General features: G+C 47.9%; 1 protein-coding gene and 1 long non-coding RNA gene across 3 annotated transcripts in view; both read right to left on the bottom strand.

The window, feature by feature from the left end:
* Window positions 1-3,948, bottom strand: part of GNAO1 (G protein subunit alpha o1) — a 142,262-nt gene extending 138,314 nt beyond the window's left edge. The window contains exons 1-2 of one of the 2 annotated variants that reach the window (XM_059857187.1): window positions 3,431-3,948; window positions 3,309-3,351 (exon numbers count right to left, since the gene is read on the bottom strand). In XM_059857187.1, coding sequence (XP_059713170.1) covers window positions 3,309-3,351; window positions 3,431-3,548 — 161 coding nt within the window. In that variant the 5' untranslated portion in view covers window positions 3,549-3,948. The remainder of the gene's footprint in view (window positions 1-3,308; window positions 3,352-3,430) is intronic. The other variant, XM_059857188.1, reaches the window with a different exon arrangement.
* A 201-nt stretch (window positions 3,949-4,149) lies between these two features.
* LOC132332666 (uncharacterized) overlaps window positions 4,150-16,585 on the bottom strand; it is a 39,963-nt gene continuing 27,527 nt past the window's right edge. Inside the window, exons 2-3 of the long non-coding RNA XR_009487971.1 lie at window positions 7,341-7,458; window positions 4,150-5,898 (exon numbers count right to left, since the gene is read on the bottom strand). This is a non-coding gene — a long non-coding RNA (uncharacterized LOC132332666). The remainder of the gene's footprint in view (window positions 5,899-7,340; window positions 7,459-16,585) is intronic.

Genomic DNA, 16,585 nt, shown 5'->3' with positions numbered 1-16,585 from the left:
ATGTTAACATCCATTGCACTCCTACATTGTGAATTTACTGAGATAGGGTGGTGTGAGTGGAAGATGAATTTCTCTTGTCCAGTAATTCTCATCTTCTAGCTTGGATTTTAAAGGAAAGCCCCAGCTTTGCTTGGTTACAGATGGTTTTTAGATTAAGCTGAGTGAAAACAGAATCTGGACACAGCCTGATTCTGAATGCTGTGGCACACTCCAGAGTCTCATTGGCTTGCATGGCACAACCATGCCTTTCAGAACAGTTCCTCTGACTAGCTTGGCTCTGACCCTTCATTTTGAGGCATGGGTAAAAGTAACTGGATGACAGGACTGGTTGTGAAAAAATACAGCAAAATTACTAAGCCAAGGTGGAGTAGCCAAAGTGCAAGGCTGAAGGATGTCAAAACAACCATGGGTGCTAAGAAAAGTGTCATTGCTAGCCTGTGTTGCCACTGTTTGAGATGTACATTCCAGACTCCAGTTCCACCTCTCTGTCATTCACCAGTACCTCTTGTTTTGATTGATAACCCCCCACTCACCAGCTAAAAGGTATCCCCAAATATTTCACTAAAAAATCCTGAATTACATTTACAAATCCTTATCTACATCCTGGCTACATTCTCAAATTACTGTAATTTCTACTTTTTCTCCTGCTACCTAACACTTTGAGGATTAACTGGGCAGTGTGTAACCTCTTCTAGTCCTATGTAACAATGTCTGCTCTCTGTTCCTTTGTCTTAGCATTCTCCAATCTGTCTCTAGATTCCTGTGCTGGTTTTCAAGGCAATATCCAAGTGAGAAGCTGCTTTAGCCATTCATGAGGATGAGATTTATTATCTAGAAGCACACCAATAATACAGTATTAAAAAAAAAATAGCACTCTTTCATCAAAATCCAATGAACATGCGATTTAATCTTTATTAAGAATTCATTAGGTTCTCAGCAAGGCTGTCTAATGGAGCTTGACCAGGTGAAATGCTAATGCCTAGATTATATTTAAATTAATTTTCAGCAGTGTTAGTTTCCCCGTGTTGCTGCCTGCACATCGCTCTCCCCGGCGCCCGCGGCTGTGCGGCTCTCTCCAGATGCTGCTGCCGTGCTCATAGCAACACCGCTGTCCCCACCCCAGCCTCCGCACACTTCACTGGAGTTTCCACACTCACAGATGCCTCCCAATTTCCAGCACTATAAGCCCATCCACCACAGCAGCTTCCTTGACGCTTTCATATTAGGTACAAAGCTGCAAGCCTAGCACGCCTTACTTTGAGTAGTTTTAATGAGAGGCATGCATATATATACATATATACCATGCATATATATACATATATACACACACACAAAACGGGTATATTTCAGTCCTCAATATACCAATCTAGTCCAGCAAACAGGTTATTATCTTGATGTGATTTTCTTCAAAAAACAAGAGCTCTGCTCTTTGGAAAACAAGAGTGGTTGTTATGCTTATTGTGTAGCCAGTGTGGTCACTGCCTGCCCTCCTGCCTATGGGCTCTATGTGTGCACTCTGCTGTTGTAGTTCTTACAGCCTCTCCCTTCAACCAAAACCCATCGCCCGCCATTCCAGCATGCTTCTGCAGAAGCAATTCCTAGAGATTAAATAATTTATTGGTGTTCATCTGCAGCGACATGTCTCCTGATCCACATTCTGCACACAAACAAGAGCAAACCGAACCTACCCCACCCCAGACCCAAATCAAACTGTGGGGGTGAAAGGGAGAAAAGACCTCTTTCAAACAGTGAAAGGGGATAATCAGAGCCTCTACAGAAGTAGGGTACACAAACGTCAGAGAGGAAAGCCAGGGACACCACTGTGCACTAGAGGCGAGTCTCCTCACAATGAGACCTCCCAGCCCCGCAGCGCCTTGGGAAAAGCACTGCCTCAGGCGGAGATGATGGTTTCATTGAACCCCCGAGGGGTGGGCACAGCGGCCACGGAGTTGATACAGAAATATCCGGGTCACCTGCTAAGCCACCCTGCCTGGAAGGAAGCTGGGCTGAAGGCCCAGATCTGCCCCCGTGGTGCACGCACATGCACGCGCACATGCACACCCACATCCACACACACTCACACACGCTTACACACACACGCACACACTCACACCCACATTCACACACGCACACTCACACACACGCGGGGCGGCTACGGGAGCTCAGGGCTGCAGCTTGCGACGGGCACGGGCCCCTCTGCTTATTCCGGAGCCCCTTAGGCTTCTCCCCGGCCCCTCCGGAGGCAGCCGAGCGCGGTGCCGGAGGGGCCCCGCCGCCGCCCGTTCGAGCCCCCGCCGGGCGCTGTCCAGCGCGAACCGCCTGAACGCCGCGCCGGGAGCAGCCCGCCTGCCCGCGCAGCCCCGGATCCCCGCGCCGGGACCTGCACCCCGCTCTCCGCGTCCCATCCACACCCAGCTCCGAGCCTCTGCCCCTCGCTAAGCAACCCCGGTCCCGGGGGGGCCCCTCCCAGCCACGGATCCCTCTGCAACCACCAGCATCGCAAAGCGGCAACCGCTCCCAGCTGAAATCCAGACCCTGAACCAGCGCCCAGGCTCGTTCTGTGATGGCGCCCGCCTCCAACCAGCCCGTCATGTTTGTAGCGGTGGGAGGACGGGATATTTCATTGTATTTTAATTTTTTTAAAAAATGGGTGGGGGGAGAATGGTCGCACCACGGGTGTACCTCCACCTCTATTAGCCTTCCCTGCACCTGCTTTCCTACAGGGTGCATTTACACGAGCCACGCGGATGCTTGGAAGAGACCTTGCGGTGGGGCTCTTCACTGCTGTTTATTACACGGTTACCTCTAATTAAACACAGAAAAAGGGTGTGGGAAGCCCCAGCGAGGAGCAGCGCCGAGTACCATAGGGAGGCTCGGATCCCAGAGCAGGAGAGGTTTGAATGAGATGAATGGCCAAGCCCGTCGTTCATTAATTAAAAGAAGGCACAAGCTCAATAAAAGGGGCTTTCAGTGATAGGGAGCCTTGGTTTAAATCCGCAGAGCCGGCAGATAACACCCTTACACTGTCAGCTTAACTGACAGTGGTTCGCTTCACGGGGGCATCTGCGCCGAGGGGGAAGGTGGGCTGCCGGTCTCCCTCCACCGCCGCCGGGGGCGAGGCCGCGGGGCGCCGCTTCAGCACCAGCGGGCCCTGGACAGCGCCGGGAGCGGCGGCGGCCCCGCCGCGCTGTGCCTGCGCGGTCCCCTCAGGTAAACATGGCGCCCGCGGCCCTCGCTCACCTCCGCGAGCCCCCGCCCCGCTCTCCCGCCCCGCACCGCCGCTCACTCGCTCCCCCCGCGGGACTTACTTCATTTGCTTCACGATGGTGCTTTTTCCCGATTCTCCGGCTCCTGTTGGAAGAGAGATGAGGTGGGATAAGCACGGGGGAGGAGGAGGGGGGCGATGGGGGGGCGACTGGCGGGTTCTCACCGAGCAGGAGTAGTTTCACATCTTTGGCCGCGCTGATCCCGTCCTCCTTCAGGTTCTTCTCGATGGCCTTGCTCCGCTCCAGGGCGGCTCTTTCCTCAGCACTCAGGGTACATCCCATGGCGGCGATAAAAATTTAAAAAAAAAATGAAAAAAAAAAAGGGGGGGAGGGGGGATGCAGCCCCCGCCGCCTCGGCTGGCTCCCGCGGGCAGAGAGGAGGAGGCGGCCGGGGGGCAATAAAAGAATTAAAGCAAACGGCCGTGAGGCTCCGGGTAGCGCAGCGCCTCCGCGGCGGGGCTCCCGGCTCCCTCCTGCCCCTCTCTCCCCGCGCCCGAGCGCTCAGTGCATCCAGCGGGGCTGCAGCGGGCACGGCGAGCTCTTCCCGGCCGGGAGGCGGAGGCGGAGGCGGGGGAGGAGGAGGAGGAGAAGGAGGAGGAAGCGGGTTGGCGGCGGGGGAGGGTGCGTCCCTCTCCCGTGCTCCCGACTGTCGCTGTCCCCTCCTCGGCGGGCGGCGGCGGAGCCGAATGGAGTCGCGGGAGCGGCGGCGGGCGGGCGGGCGGGAGGGAGGAGGGAGCGCGGGGGCGCGCCTGGCTGCGCGCTCCCGCTGGCCTCGCCCGTGACGCGCGCGGCTCGCGCATGCTCGGGGCCGCCCCACCCGGCCCCGGGCCCGCTGCCCGCGGCGGGGTCGCCCGCTCGGCACGGGCGGAGGTCGCGGCCCGGTGCTCGTCCCCTTTCCCCGGACGGGAGAGGCCGTGGCTTGGGCTGCTGCCCCCCGTTCCGGATGACTCAGAGCTGGGGTCTGCCTTGGTGGACGGTCTAAAGGGGAAGCCGTACGAGGAGCGGCTGAGGGCACCTGGCTTGTTCCGCCTGCAGAAGAGACTGAGGGCAGAGCTCATGGTGGGCTGCAGCTTCCTCGGGAGGGGCAGTGCAGGGGCAGCACCGATCTCTTCTTACTGTGACAGGACCCGAGGGAACGGCTGGAGTCGTGCCGGGGGGGAATTAGGTTGGATATTAGGAAAAGGTTCTTCACCCAGAGCGTGCTTGAGCACTGGAACAGGCTCCCCAGGCCAGTGATCACAGCTCCAAACCTGGTAGATTTCAAGAAGCATTTTGTCAAGGCTCTCAGGCACATAGTATTACTCTTGGGGACGTCCTGTTCCGGCCTAGGAGTTGGACTCGATGGTCCTTGTGGGTTGCTTCCGTCTCAGGCCATCCCATGATTCTGTAGGAATTGAGCAGTGCAGAGTGGAGTGCTTGGGGATGTGACAGCAGTGTGTGTCTGTGGGCACTGGGCTCCCCTGGCACTGCCCTGGGCACTGTGGGGACCCTGGCTCCCCACCTGCCCTGAGGGTCTCCCACAGCTCTTGCACCCACAGCCTGTCCCTGCCCTCACCCCACAATGCCGTGGTTGTGACCTGATCTGCAGGGAGCCCTTAGGGAGCTCCTCATAGTTCAGGCACTTTGATCAACACTCGCAATGTGAATCGTTTACATGCTCCGTGCAAAGCATCAGGTTTCACCACCATGTTGGATTATGTTTTCCATCAGTGTAATTAACAGATGGTTTGGGTTTTTTGTGCTGCAGTGCGGTCACAGACCTCACCAGGTGACCTGCCTTCTTTTCATAACCATTCCATGACATCTAACAGTGATTTAAGAATTCTAGTGAATTAAAGTCCCACAATTTTCCTGGCAGGTTTTGCCATTTCACAAGGTTGGAAAAGAGAGAAAAAAACAAGTGTCAACAAGGAAAATAAAATAAATAGAACTTTGTTTAAAATGCTTTCCTACAGGCCCAAACAAGTCACAATATACTCAACTTTAATCCATAACATTGATTGATATGTGACAATCTAGCTATAAAAAGATCTAGAGAGGAAAGAAGTATTGAGCACAGCGAGGTAAAATGCATCAAACTAAAATGAGGATAATCAAGGATTGCTACCTGATCCATGGAAAGGACACCCACCATTTCAGTAGGCAAGAAATCTGAAAAGGGAGGTTTGGTTGTTCAGAAGTAGATGTGAATGCTGAGGCTGCTGATTTTGCCTCTAAAAGCCACTCCACCTCTCTGCCAAAAAGCACCCAGCTACAGGAGGCTTGACAGGAGTGTCCCTGTGCTGTGGGAAGGAGATGCAGGGCTGTCCCACAGGCCTTGGGGAAGGCAGGGGGCTGCTGTTCATTCTGGTGGGTGTGGGTGACCAGGTGCTTACACTGTGTTGGTTTTCCACTTGGGACCTCTGGTCACTGCCTCCTCTGTGATTGTCTTACCTGCTCTCCTGAGTTCACCAGATCCCATATCCATGACTATTTCCTTAGGGGTAGAAATATAATTTCGAATAGCACTTAGGGTATTTTTAGCATGAAGTCACAGGCACTTTCCTTCCAGGCAGCCATCATCTCCTCCCAGTGCTGTTTCTCATTCCTTCTTCCTTACAGGAGATGTTCTTCCTATTTTCCCTCCTGACCTCTGAAACAAAAGGGTAAAACAGGACATGAGGTTAACAAGGTAAAGAGGGGGTATGAAAGAAAAGCAGAAGGTAACTCAGTGTATTCAAGGACCAGTAATGTTTACTACACATTTGTGAGTTAATAGGTGCAGTATATTTGAATTTTGGCTAATTTATTTCTGGAAGCTCAGGGGACTGAGATGGATAATCAAGCCTACAGCATGTGTTCAGCAGGGAATAAATGGAGATGGGTGCGGTTACAGAGCAGTTCCTGCTCTTTCATATTCGCACAAATCTCATGTGTAAAATCAATAGGATCAGAATTTCAATCAATAAGTTTCATTTCAATGGTTCTAGCCAGAGGGAATTACAAAAAATGCCGTATAGAAAAAACACAATGAAGAAATCCAGAGGCAGTGTCCTCATGAGATGGCTGCATTTTCTTCCCGTCTCCTCCAGCAGCTTGCCAGCCTTGGACTCATATTGAGAAACTCTCCAAGGGTTTTACTAAGAGAATTAGTCTTTTGTATCAGCCTCTGGCTACTCGCTATCTGACAAATTTGTAGCCTGAGTCTCCTGCCATGGAGAAAATTATTTCTCTTCTTCTTGACCACTGTGGAGTCTGCAGTCAGCCCTTTGTCCCATGAACATCCCCATTGCTACACAATAATCTGCTAATTTCTTTCTTAAGGGAAAATCAGAAATTGGCAAGTCTTCTCCTTGCTCTCTCAGTTCTCAGAAAAATTCAGGGGAGCAGCTGTAAAACGGAGCCATTTCTGAGCCATTTTTTTCCTGCTGCTAACTGAGCAGAGCTGGTGGAAACGTTTCTTTCAAAATTTCTTAGAGGGAAATTTAATTTTTTAAAAAAATCTGCTTATTCATGGCAGATGAATTTCAAGAACATGAAAGAAAAAAGGTTGCCTCCTCCACCAAACAAGATGCATTCCAGCCTACTTGGCTTTTGAGTAAAATATATTGGGTTTTGTTGCTGAAAAAGTTGTTTCCCTTTTTCAGGAGCTGACAGAAGTCCTCTTTTAATAAAAAGTGGTTGCTGGTAGTAACAACTTCAGATGAAAATAGGCTTCTTTTTTTCCCCCTTGTAAATGAGAGAACCTCTCCATTAAAGGTGGAGAGGAGTAACTTTCTTTCTGGCTATTCCTCCAATTAAACTATTTCATCAAGGTGCATAAAGAACTTGCTTGTTTCTGCTCAGACTGCTCTCTCCCAAACCTAAGAGTCAGCAGTGTATTTTAAGCAGAAGTCTTCATTCTCCTGTATCTGATCTGCGCCTCAGCAAAACCCAGCTTCTTTCTGCAATCAGTTTTCAAACATTGTCCTAGGAAAGTTAATCAGATAGTAATTTGTTTAAGAAGTGAAGGATGGTAACAGAACTAATGGATGCCATTGAATAAGACTGTGCCAAAGTGATATTGCAGGGTGGATGACAGCTTTATGATCTCACCCATGTTGTCTTATCCCGGGTGCTTCCAGACTGGGGAGAGTTGAGCCTTCCAACACACATCACCATCCTGGGCTCTGCTACCCAGCTCAAGGGTTTGTAGAGTGCTCTGGCCTTCTTCCTAGAATCACAGAACAGTTTGGGGTGGAAGGGACCTTTCAAAGCCATCTAGTCCAACCCCTCCGCAGGGACCAGGGACAGCTTCAGCTGGGCCCTGTTGCTCTGAGCCCTCCCCAATCTTGCCTTGAAGATTTCACCTCTCTGAGAACCTGCAGTGTTTCACCCCCTCAAAATCAAACATTTCTTCCTTATATCTGATTTAAATCTACCCTCTTCTAGTGTAAAACCATGGTTTCTTTTCTTATCGCAACAGATCTTACTGAAATGTTTGTTCCCACAGCTTGCCAGGAGTTAGTAAAGAGGGGTGAGAAAACTCTTCAATGGGCCTTGAGGAAGTCTTATAGCTACCACGACACTCCCACCACCACAACAGAGGTTGCAGTAGTATTGGAGGGAATACCACATTGGTTTCATCCCCGTAATTAGTTGATATTGTGGGATGAGCACATCCTCAGAAAACTGGTGGGTGGTATGAGGAGGGAGTGGGACAAGCCCAGAATGATGTGACCATAGGAGGAAAGCTGCAAAGCTTTGCAGCTCGCCTTTCCCCTCCTACTTCAGGGTTGTTCTGTCTGATCTATAATCTTATATTCCTTCTGTGTGGTTTTAATGTACATGCTAATGGAACGGCCACCAATCCCACGGAGAGATAGCGATGCATTCTAGCAGATCTCACCATTAGGAAGTTTTGCCCGGATATTCAGCTTAATTTTTCATTCTTTAAATTGATGTCAATTACCCCCCAGCTAAACCTAGTTATGCAGTGGAAGACAGGTTTAAAATACTGCATGATCTCACTAAATTGGAGAAATGGACAGAAATCAATACGATGAAAGGCAATAAGAACACCCATAAAGGTTAAGTGGTTGATGGAGGAAGGATTAATGAAATGCACAGATACTAGGTTAAATTGCAAATATCCTTACTTCACTCTTACTCCCTCCATACCCCACAAATATGTTCTACTCCAGCAAATCAGATGAGGAAGCAGCTTAGAATTTGACTAGCGATTTGGAGAAGTAGAGATGAGTATTAAGGGAAGAGATGGTCTAGGGTGGATTCATTGTGTGGAAAATTTGCTATAAGAAAAGAATGAAACACAAGAGTCAAAAAAAAAAGAAAAAAGTGACCTGTTCATAAGAATATGACCTGCAATATAATTGGTGTCAAGAAGTAAGTTGGACAGCCTGATGAAGTGTAGAGAAATGCAGAAAAACCTACTTTTGTTGTTAGTTTTTTATGCCTGTCTGGTGGACAATGATAACTACAGTACCTGGGAGTCACTGACAGTTCCTGTCTTGAAATTGGGTGAAGTTTTTGGGCTAGGGCTTATGGGGTTAATGCATTTCAAGGCAGAGGGATACAACAGCTTGTCTTCAAAGTACTTGGAACTAACCTTAGAAAGTTTTCTGTTCAGGTCTGTCATGCCACAGAGAGAAGAACGGGATGTGTTCTGAGGAAAGTGACAAATGCCAGAGAGAAGATCTGCAGGGGAGGCTGAGGAGAACTGCATGTACCAGGGCTGGAGGAGGTCCTGGGGCTGGTCTGTCTACCAGTCCCAGAAGACAGGAGCTGAATGAAAGCACTGCTCAGTATTGTGGTTCAAACCAATGATTTCCTGAGGATCCACATCAGCTTCTGCACAATAAAGTGTTTTAAAATATAAAGTAAAGGTTTTTACTACTTATTATGCAAAGACATTTATTGTGTAGCCTGAAACAGGACATTACCTAAGTTTACAAAGGGTCTTAAGTTATGGTTTCTCAAAGTGAGAAAGAACTCCTCAATAACCCTTAATGTGGTGTGAGCTTCTCTCTCTTTTCTGCAACGACTTTCAACTCCCAGCTCTAAGGAGTCTTTGCAGTGTCCATGTTTTCCATTTTTTAATGGTTCAGGGACACATGGTGGTTAAAAGACTTGTAGGTCTACAAATAAAAAATCAGAAGAGAAATTATTAACTCTTTTGCTGCTGATCATTGAGAGGAAAACAGTACAGATTTCCTCAGGGGTATTTTCATTGTTGGGGACAAGTTTACATAATGATAGGCTATTTTCTGCCCCTTCATCTGATCCAATTTCTGCCTATATGGTAGTTCAGATATTTGTCATTTGATGGTGATGAGAGAACCTAATGGAACAGGACTGAAAGTGGGGAAGAAGCCAACATTTATCCACTTCCCCCAGTAAGAAATATGGAACAGCATGGGTGATTCAGCAGGTGCACCAGTAACCTTGAAAAGCCACAAAACTGAAGCTATGCAATATTGTCCTTCAGGCAAGGGTGAAATGGTGCCAAAAATGAGACAGAGAAGCTGCCCCTGGCTTGGAACTTGATGATGACAAGGATCCGTCAGCCCTTTACTATTCCTATTTCCACAACATCAAGGGTAATGATTTAGTAGGAATTAAATTATTCCAGCCACAATCCAGGAGTGCTGGTTAGAGGCAAGGTCTTGATTACTCTGTGTAGGAAAATCAGTCATTGCTTGGTCTTGGTGAAACTGAGCTTAACCTTCTGCATTAAGCATTCAAGCTCAGACATGCAACTGATTACATGCAAGTGTCATTTCATTCAGCTACTGCCATCAGATGCAAGACTTGGATAGACAATTAAAGCAGCTCCATTTACAGCACTTCAGGAACATTCCTGTTTTTGATACAAATGCTATCCAGAAACCTTGCGGCTCTCATTCACACAAGTAGTCCTGATGAGTGATCTTACTGAGGAATGCTAATTCAGTCCCTGAAAATATCAGTGTATACTTCTACGATTCAGAGCTCTCAGAAGCTAATTCCAACTACAAATGTACCATCAGTTACATACAACTCCTGCACTTTTTCTCTGCAGAAACTTTTTTTTTTTTACAGAATTATCATTGTTTTTCTATCAGAAATATCTGTTAAAATATGAAATGAAGCATTGACTCTACCAAGTGTTGTTACAATGTTATGCAGTGCTTCCTGATTCTAAGTACTGATGTGATTCACAAAGGCTGGCTTTAGCTGACAGAGGCTGTAATCAGTGGAGAAAAAGAGACACTCCTCTGGAGGATGAATAACAGGAATCATCTCTCACCTCTGATTTTGAAGAGAGCCTAAAGAGAGCCTGGCTGTCCTTGGCTGAAGCTAACCTTCGTGAGCATCCCTCACAATGCCCTAAGACAAGGACTTGCTTTCACTGGGAGGGGATGTGGGAGAACAAATTCTGCACATGCAAAACAGGCAGTGGTATTCTGAGAAGGTCATGTTGGGGGAAATGACATCTCGGGCAAGAATGAAACAGTACCTGAAGAAAACTCTGTATTTGGAGGATCAGTGCACTCACAAAATATCAAAATATTGGCTGGATGCTAAACCTGATCCAGGTTTGAAAAGCAGAGGAAAACAGTCCTGTAGAAAAGATCCATCAAAGGTTTTTAAATACAGAAAATGACTACCTCTGGCTTAAGTTGTCTCCGGGTGACAGACTGTCCGAAGCATGAGTGCAGGAGGAGACCTGCAATGCTCTGTCCCTCCTAGTGCAGCCTGCACTGGCCTTGGAGAGAATAGAGGAGGCTGGGCTGGGCAGCTCATCAGTCTGCTGTCTCTTTGGAAGAGAGAAAATTCTGGCCGTATGTAAGTCCTCTGCCTTCAACAGGCTGATGCCAAGGTAGAATTAAAATGTGTTTTTGCTAAGAAAGAAAGGATCTTAGCAGTTATTTTTTTCTTCCTGATGATAATCAGTGGTTGTAGAGGGTTTGGTGTGACAGCTGTAGATCTCTTCTGTCCCAGGACAGCCCTGACCTGCATGAGCTGAACACCAGAGGCACATTTTGGAATGCCACCTGTACTCCTGGCAGGAGGAGGACAGTTCAGGAGGGGTCTCTGACAGCTCAGCACTACAAGTGTTATCAAGCAAATAAAATGTGCCTCCCACACACATCAGCCCTGTCTACTTTAGCATGTGATTACAAAATAATCAAACCAAAGTCCAGTGAGGAACTGAGGATATATCCTGGGCAGTTTTGACATAAAAAAGTAGTAAGGTCATTTATTTCCTCTATCCATTGTAGCAAATGGGTCATACTGGCTGGCTGGCTTGGAAATAAATACAGTTTTAATCTCTTAACCAAGTCTACAGGAAATCAGTTTCAGTGAATGCCAGCTAAATGAAGAGATATAATGGATATGTTTGAGGAAAGAAAAATCTGCTTGCAGAGTGACTGGGCTGCTGGGTGAGTGGGTTGCTGGGCTCACCCTCCAATCCTGTGTGCCCAGACAAGCCAGAGGATTTCAGAAATTATCAAATCATGGTAAGGCTGCACAGTGGTGCAACTTGTGATCACACCATTCCAGGAGGAGCCCAGGAAGGGCTCTTGGGGTACTTGGTCACCATCCTGAGCCTTCTCTGATGAGCAAGTGGCTTCCCTGGTTGCTGGGTGATGGCAGCATTGAACAGCAGCACAAACACATTCTTGTGTTGCTGGGCTGGTCCAAGGCAGGGGCTGGTAAAGCACAAATCTCTGCCTGTTTTTCTCTTTCCATGTAAGAAGTTCAGCCCCTTGCCTTACTCTTGGGTCCTGGTCTCTGCTTAGCCACAGTGAAACTGCAGTATGTTTTCCTGTGCAATATAAGACAAAAAGGAAATTAGACTGTGCATTACTACCAGGAGGGTCACAAAGAGGAGAGGACCCCAAATCCTGGATGCCCTCTGGAAAGTGGCTGCTCTGTTCTCTGAAAATCCTTTTCACAATTTCTGTTACAGTGCTGTGGATAAATGCATCCCAAATCCTCAAGCATTTGCTCAAGTTGCAGTAACACGGAACATTGCAGGAAGAGAAGAACAGGGCACTGAATCCTTAAGTATAGAGAGAGTTGTCAAGTGGTATCTAAGTTCCTTGGGTTGTGACCATAGCAGGACATGTAGGTCCCTACTGTCTCCCTTCTAAAATCTCCCTCTTGTTCCATGAGACACATAGGAAGAATGATGAAGTGTGTCTGAATAATTTTTGTGATTGTATGGGGCAGATGGAAGTCTAACAAAATTCATTACTTTATAGAAACAAGTGAAAAAGCCTTATCTAAAGAAAATCTGAACCTGTAAAAATCTCAGGTGTCTGAGAGCCTTCTCAAGACCATGTTTTACATTTCCTCTCTTCTTCCTGTGATATTTTGTCTCCAGATTTTTTTCTCCTTCTCTCTTAACTGCCTCTCCTCCTTTCATTCCACACTGTTATTCCCAGGGTTTTTTTCTCACTCAAATTTCCTGCTCCCTTTTAGAGAGCATGGGGGTAGCTGGGAAGATGTCTGTGAGTCACAGATAAACAGTCTCCACTGTGAGTAACTATTTCAGATCTTGCCATGCAATGACACAGGGTGCTGTCAGTGCCTGTTAAAGAGAAACCCTTCTTTGGGAGCATGTCCCTGCTGATGAGGAAGTTTTATCTTCCAAATACCTTTTAACCCACACTTGAGTCTGTGTTTGCTTGTCTCAAGACAAAACTCAGTAGCAGCTGTTGGTGGTGCCAAGGTGAGGTGACGTGAGCCTGTGGGTATGGGTGCCCTGCTCTGGCTTTGCTGCTCTCTGCACTGCCAGGAAGCTCTCTGAAGGTGGTTGGACACGATTTATTTGCACAAGGCTGGGTGCTGCAAGAATTACGCTTGTGTGACTTCAGCTTAGAGCAGAGCAGATCCTGGCAGGGGGATGTGTTCCCCCACTCTATGTTTGAGTGGGAGATTCTGGAAAAACTCAATATCAACACACTTGGTAGTGATCCCCCAGCCTCCATCCATGCCTGTGTGACAGCCTGAAAAATGCTTTTTCTCATGTGATGCTGCCCTGGGGCCAGATCCAGGGAACAGGGGGTGCCCAAGGCCTGCTCTTTGGGTTTCCCAAGGGGTGCTTCTTCCGGGACCACTTGATATAATGAGATGAAGAACTGCAGGTTTGTGGCATGCTGCCCATGTTCCCACGGCTGTGGCATTTCAGGAAGGTGCATCAGGATCTGCTTTGCAGATCCTAGTTTCACTTGCCAGGAGATTTTCCCTGTTGATGTCCTGTGGTGGTGGCACTGGGTGGGCACCGTGTGAGAGCAGAGCTTTTGTTTCCTACTGGCAAAGAGCAACTGAGGCAGCTGCAGTCTGTGCAGTGCCTTTGCTGATACAAACACTTTTGCTTTTCCCCTGTGACAGGGCAATCTTACCTTGGTTTGCTTGGCTTTATTGAGAGAAACAAGCTGAAGGGGTAGGAGTTATCTGAAACTCCCACTCATCTGCCTGGTACATTGCTTCTCTTGCAGAATATTTAGCTTTCAGGCCATGGAGACTGCATCAAGCTTCATCAGCTGATGTTGAATGTTTTTGAAGTTTCAATTGCTTCCTTGCCCAAGATGGAGCTATCATTTTTATTGCTTTGGTTGCTTAGGCAGGGAAAGGGAAAGATGAACAAATCAGTACAGCCCTCTTGAATTAGGATTGATTTTCATGAATTCTTCTTGTTGATTTTGAAACACAATTGTTTCTAAAACATTTAATTGATTGAGGTTTTTTCTTTCTCCATTCTTTTCAGCAGCATTTGTCCTCAGCCATTTGCCACTGCTGGGAGAGGAAAAAAAAGAAAATAAGCTCTGTGTGAGATCAAGATTTCAACGCGTTACACACCAAAACATTTGTTGCTATTTACTTTTAAAAGTGCCCTTCTGAGGCTGCATGGCTACAGCTGCCATCTGTTCGGGATTACGCTTTGGAACTCCTGGTTTCTCTGCTAACCTCCCGCCTGGCGCTGCTCCGCTGGCAGAGGGAAGAGGTGCTGGGGACAGGGCTGGCTGCAGGGGAGCAGCACCTTCACAGCTGGATCTGGTCAGGAGACCACGGAGATGGAAGAAGATTGCAGTTAGTGAAGGCGACTCCAGGGTGGTTTTTCCGAGATTCAGTGAGATATTCATTAGGTGCTTGTTGAAACGCCAGACAGGGCCATGCCAGGAGTGCTGCTGTTCATCTCCTCTGTTTAGCTGGGCAGCAGGGGGATGTGGCCAGCGTGTGCCTGGGCCCCTGGAAAAGTCTCTGCCCAGCTCAGCTTCTGAGCTGTGTCATGTGGTGGCAGAAGAGAGTTTTTCAAGGTGCGGGGGAAAAACATCATCCCCTGAACTGGCAGGAGCATAACTGTGTCCTGGGGTCCATCTCTTAGGCAGGGTAACTTCCAGGGCTGGAAATCCCTCACAAGTGTGTGACAGCATGAAAAATGCTTTTTCTCACACAAGCAAATGTGCACATCAGCTGGTGAATCAACTGAGGGAGGTTTCCTTTAGGACCCAGTGCAGGCTGTGTTTAGATCTGTGTTTTGGGCATAAAGTGCTTTTCCAGTACAAGAAACTTGAGGTTTCATTGTGCTGTGGTCTTTTGCTCTGTTTTCCACAACAGGTTTGTGGATTAGGTCTATGCAAATTCTCTGGGACTTGCTGGGACTTGTCTGGCAAGGAAAATGATGGAGCTTCTGTTGCCAGATGTGCAGGTCCTGCTCTGGACTCACAATTTGCAATGGCTCCAAGAGCCTTCACTAGTCCCTCCAGATGGTGGGAAGCTGCAGAGTCCCAGTGACCAGCCACAAACCCAATGGAGATGCTGGCACAGCATTTTCCTCCCTGCTTGGATCTTGTTTACAAGCTCTGATGGCAACAGATGCTAATTATTAACATAACAGTTGTCACCTTTGTGGCTGTAACTCTTCTCTACACGTCCCTGTACCCTTAGCCCATCCCAGCTCCGACATCACTGATGTGACAAATGGTTAAAGCACGCAGGAGCCTGAAGATGGGTCTGTGTTTACCAGCTTTGCAAATCAACAAAATGATGTAACAAAGGCTGAAGGCCAGGTATTGCTTGAGCCTGCAGTCAGGGAATTCTGTCTGCCTGAAAGGGTCCTGCTTTTTGCAACATGGGCTTCTGAGGCCAACCTTATGAAGTTGCTCAGAGACATGAAAAATGAGCAGTGTTTTTCACAAGTATTCAGCAAACAAGAATTCTTCTTGTGCCAGTGCTGTGCATATAAAGGAAACTTGTTTCTCTGGGCCAGATTCTGGATGGGTTTTTTTGCATTTTTTGACTTGAGGGCTTGGATATCTGGGGAAGGTCTGAATTATGGAGAATACAGTAATGCTGTTCCTCTGGGTCCCCAGTATGTGCTCTGAGTCCCCAATAAACTTTTGCTACAGAGGCTAAATGGATCTGCTTTTCTAGATAGTCTCTTACTCAGATTTGTAATTACAGCCAGAAATAATAAATCTTTTAGAAACTGACAGAGTTTAACCTCCCAAGTGGTGAGCAGTTTTTAAAAATTGCCCTGGTGCTTCTCAGTGACTTGAGTAAATTAGAGAAATAGATCCTCTCATGTGCTTCTCCTCTATTTACTTACGCTTCTGCTGCCCAGAAATGATTTGCACAGCTACTGAAGAGGCAAGCCAAGACAGCATCCCTGTTTATAGCAGCACTGCCATTTGGAGGATCTATTCTTGCTTTGGATCACCCTGGCCGTGCAAACTCCAGCCCCCAGAGCAGCACAGTGAGCTCAGTGCTGGCACTTGGCATTCCTCAGCCAGCCCAGGGAAGATGGTTTGGGAGAAATCAGTGTGGTTCTGTGGCTTGATTCTCAGCTTTCGGTGGTAAGGAGCTGCTCTACATTTGGTGTGCACAGCACAGCTGCTCCAGTGGAGCCCTGGGGTGGTCTCATCCAGTTGTTTTGCTTCACACCTCAGATTTTTATGGGTTTATCACTAGCCACTTTATGTAAGCAAGGTGGAAGCATATGCAAAGTTAGTTGTGTAGAGGTTTAGCACTTGCTGGACCATGCTGACTCAGAACGAAGCTTCTATGAACTTGCTGCCAGGTTTGTGATGAGCTGGGGATGGGGATGAATTTCTTTGCTCTTTACGTGGCCATATAGGCTGTGCAAGCATTTAGCAGGTCTATTCTGGAACTAGACTACATGTTAGACCTTTTCATTTCCTCTAGGAATATTTTTTCCCCCTTGATATCTGTGTCAATATCTGTGTCAATAGGATCTGGACTGAAATCGTGCCAGTGCTTTTCCAGATAATATCACCAAATGCAGGGGAAAGGAATAATGCACTTCCTGGATGGGTCCCTGGGGGGCT

Source organism: Haemorhous mexicanus, chromosome 12 (genome assembly GCF_027477595.1).
Source record: "Haemorhous mexicanus isolate bHaeMex1 chromosome 12, bHaeMex1.pri, whole genome shotgun sequence".
In the NCBI taxonomy this organism is placed as follows: Eukaryota; Metazoa; Chordata; class Aves; order Passeriformes; family Fringillidae; genus Haemorhous; species Haemorhous mexicanus.
Note: the sequence above shows the minus strand (reverse complement) of the source record. Positions and strands in the feature narration are given on the sequence as shown.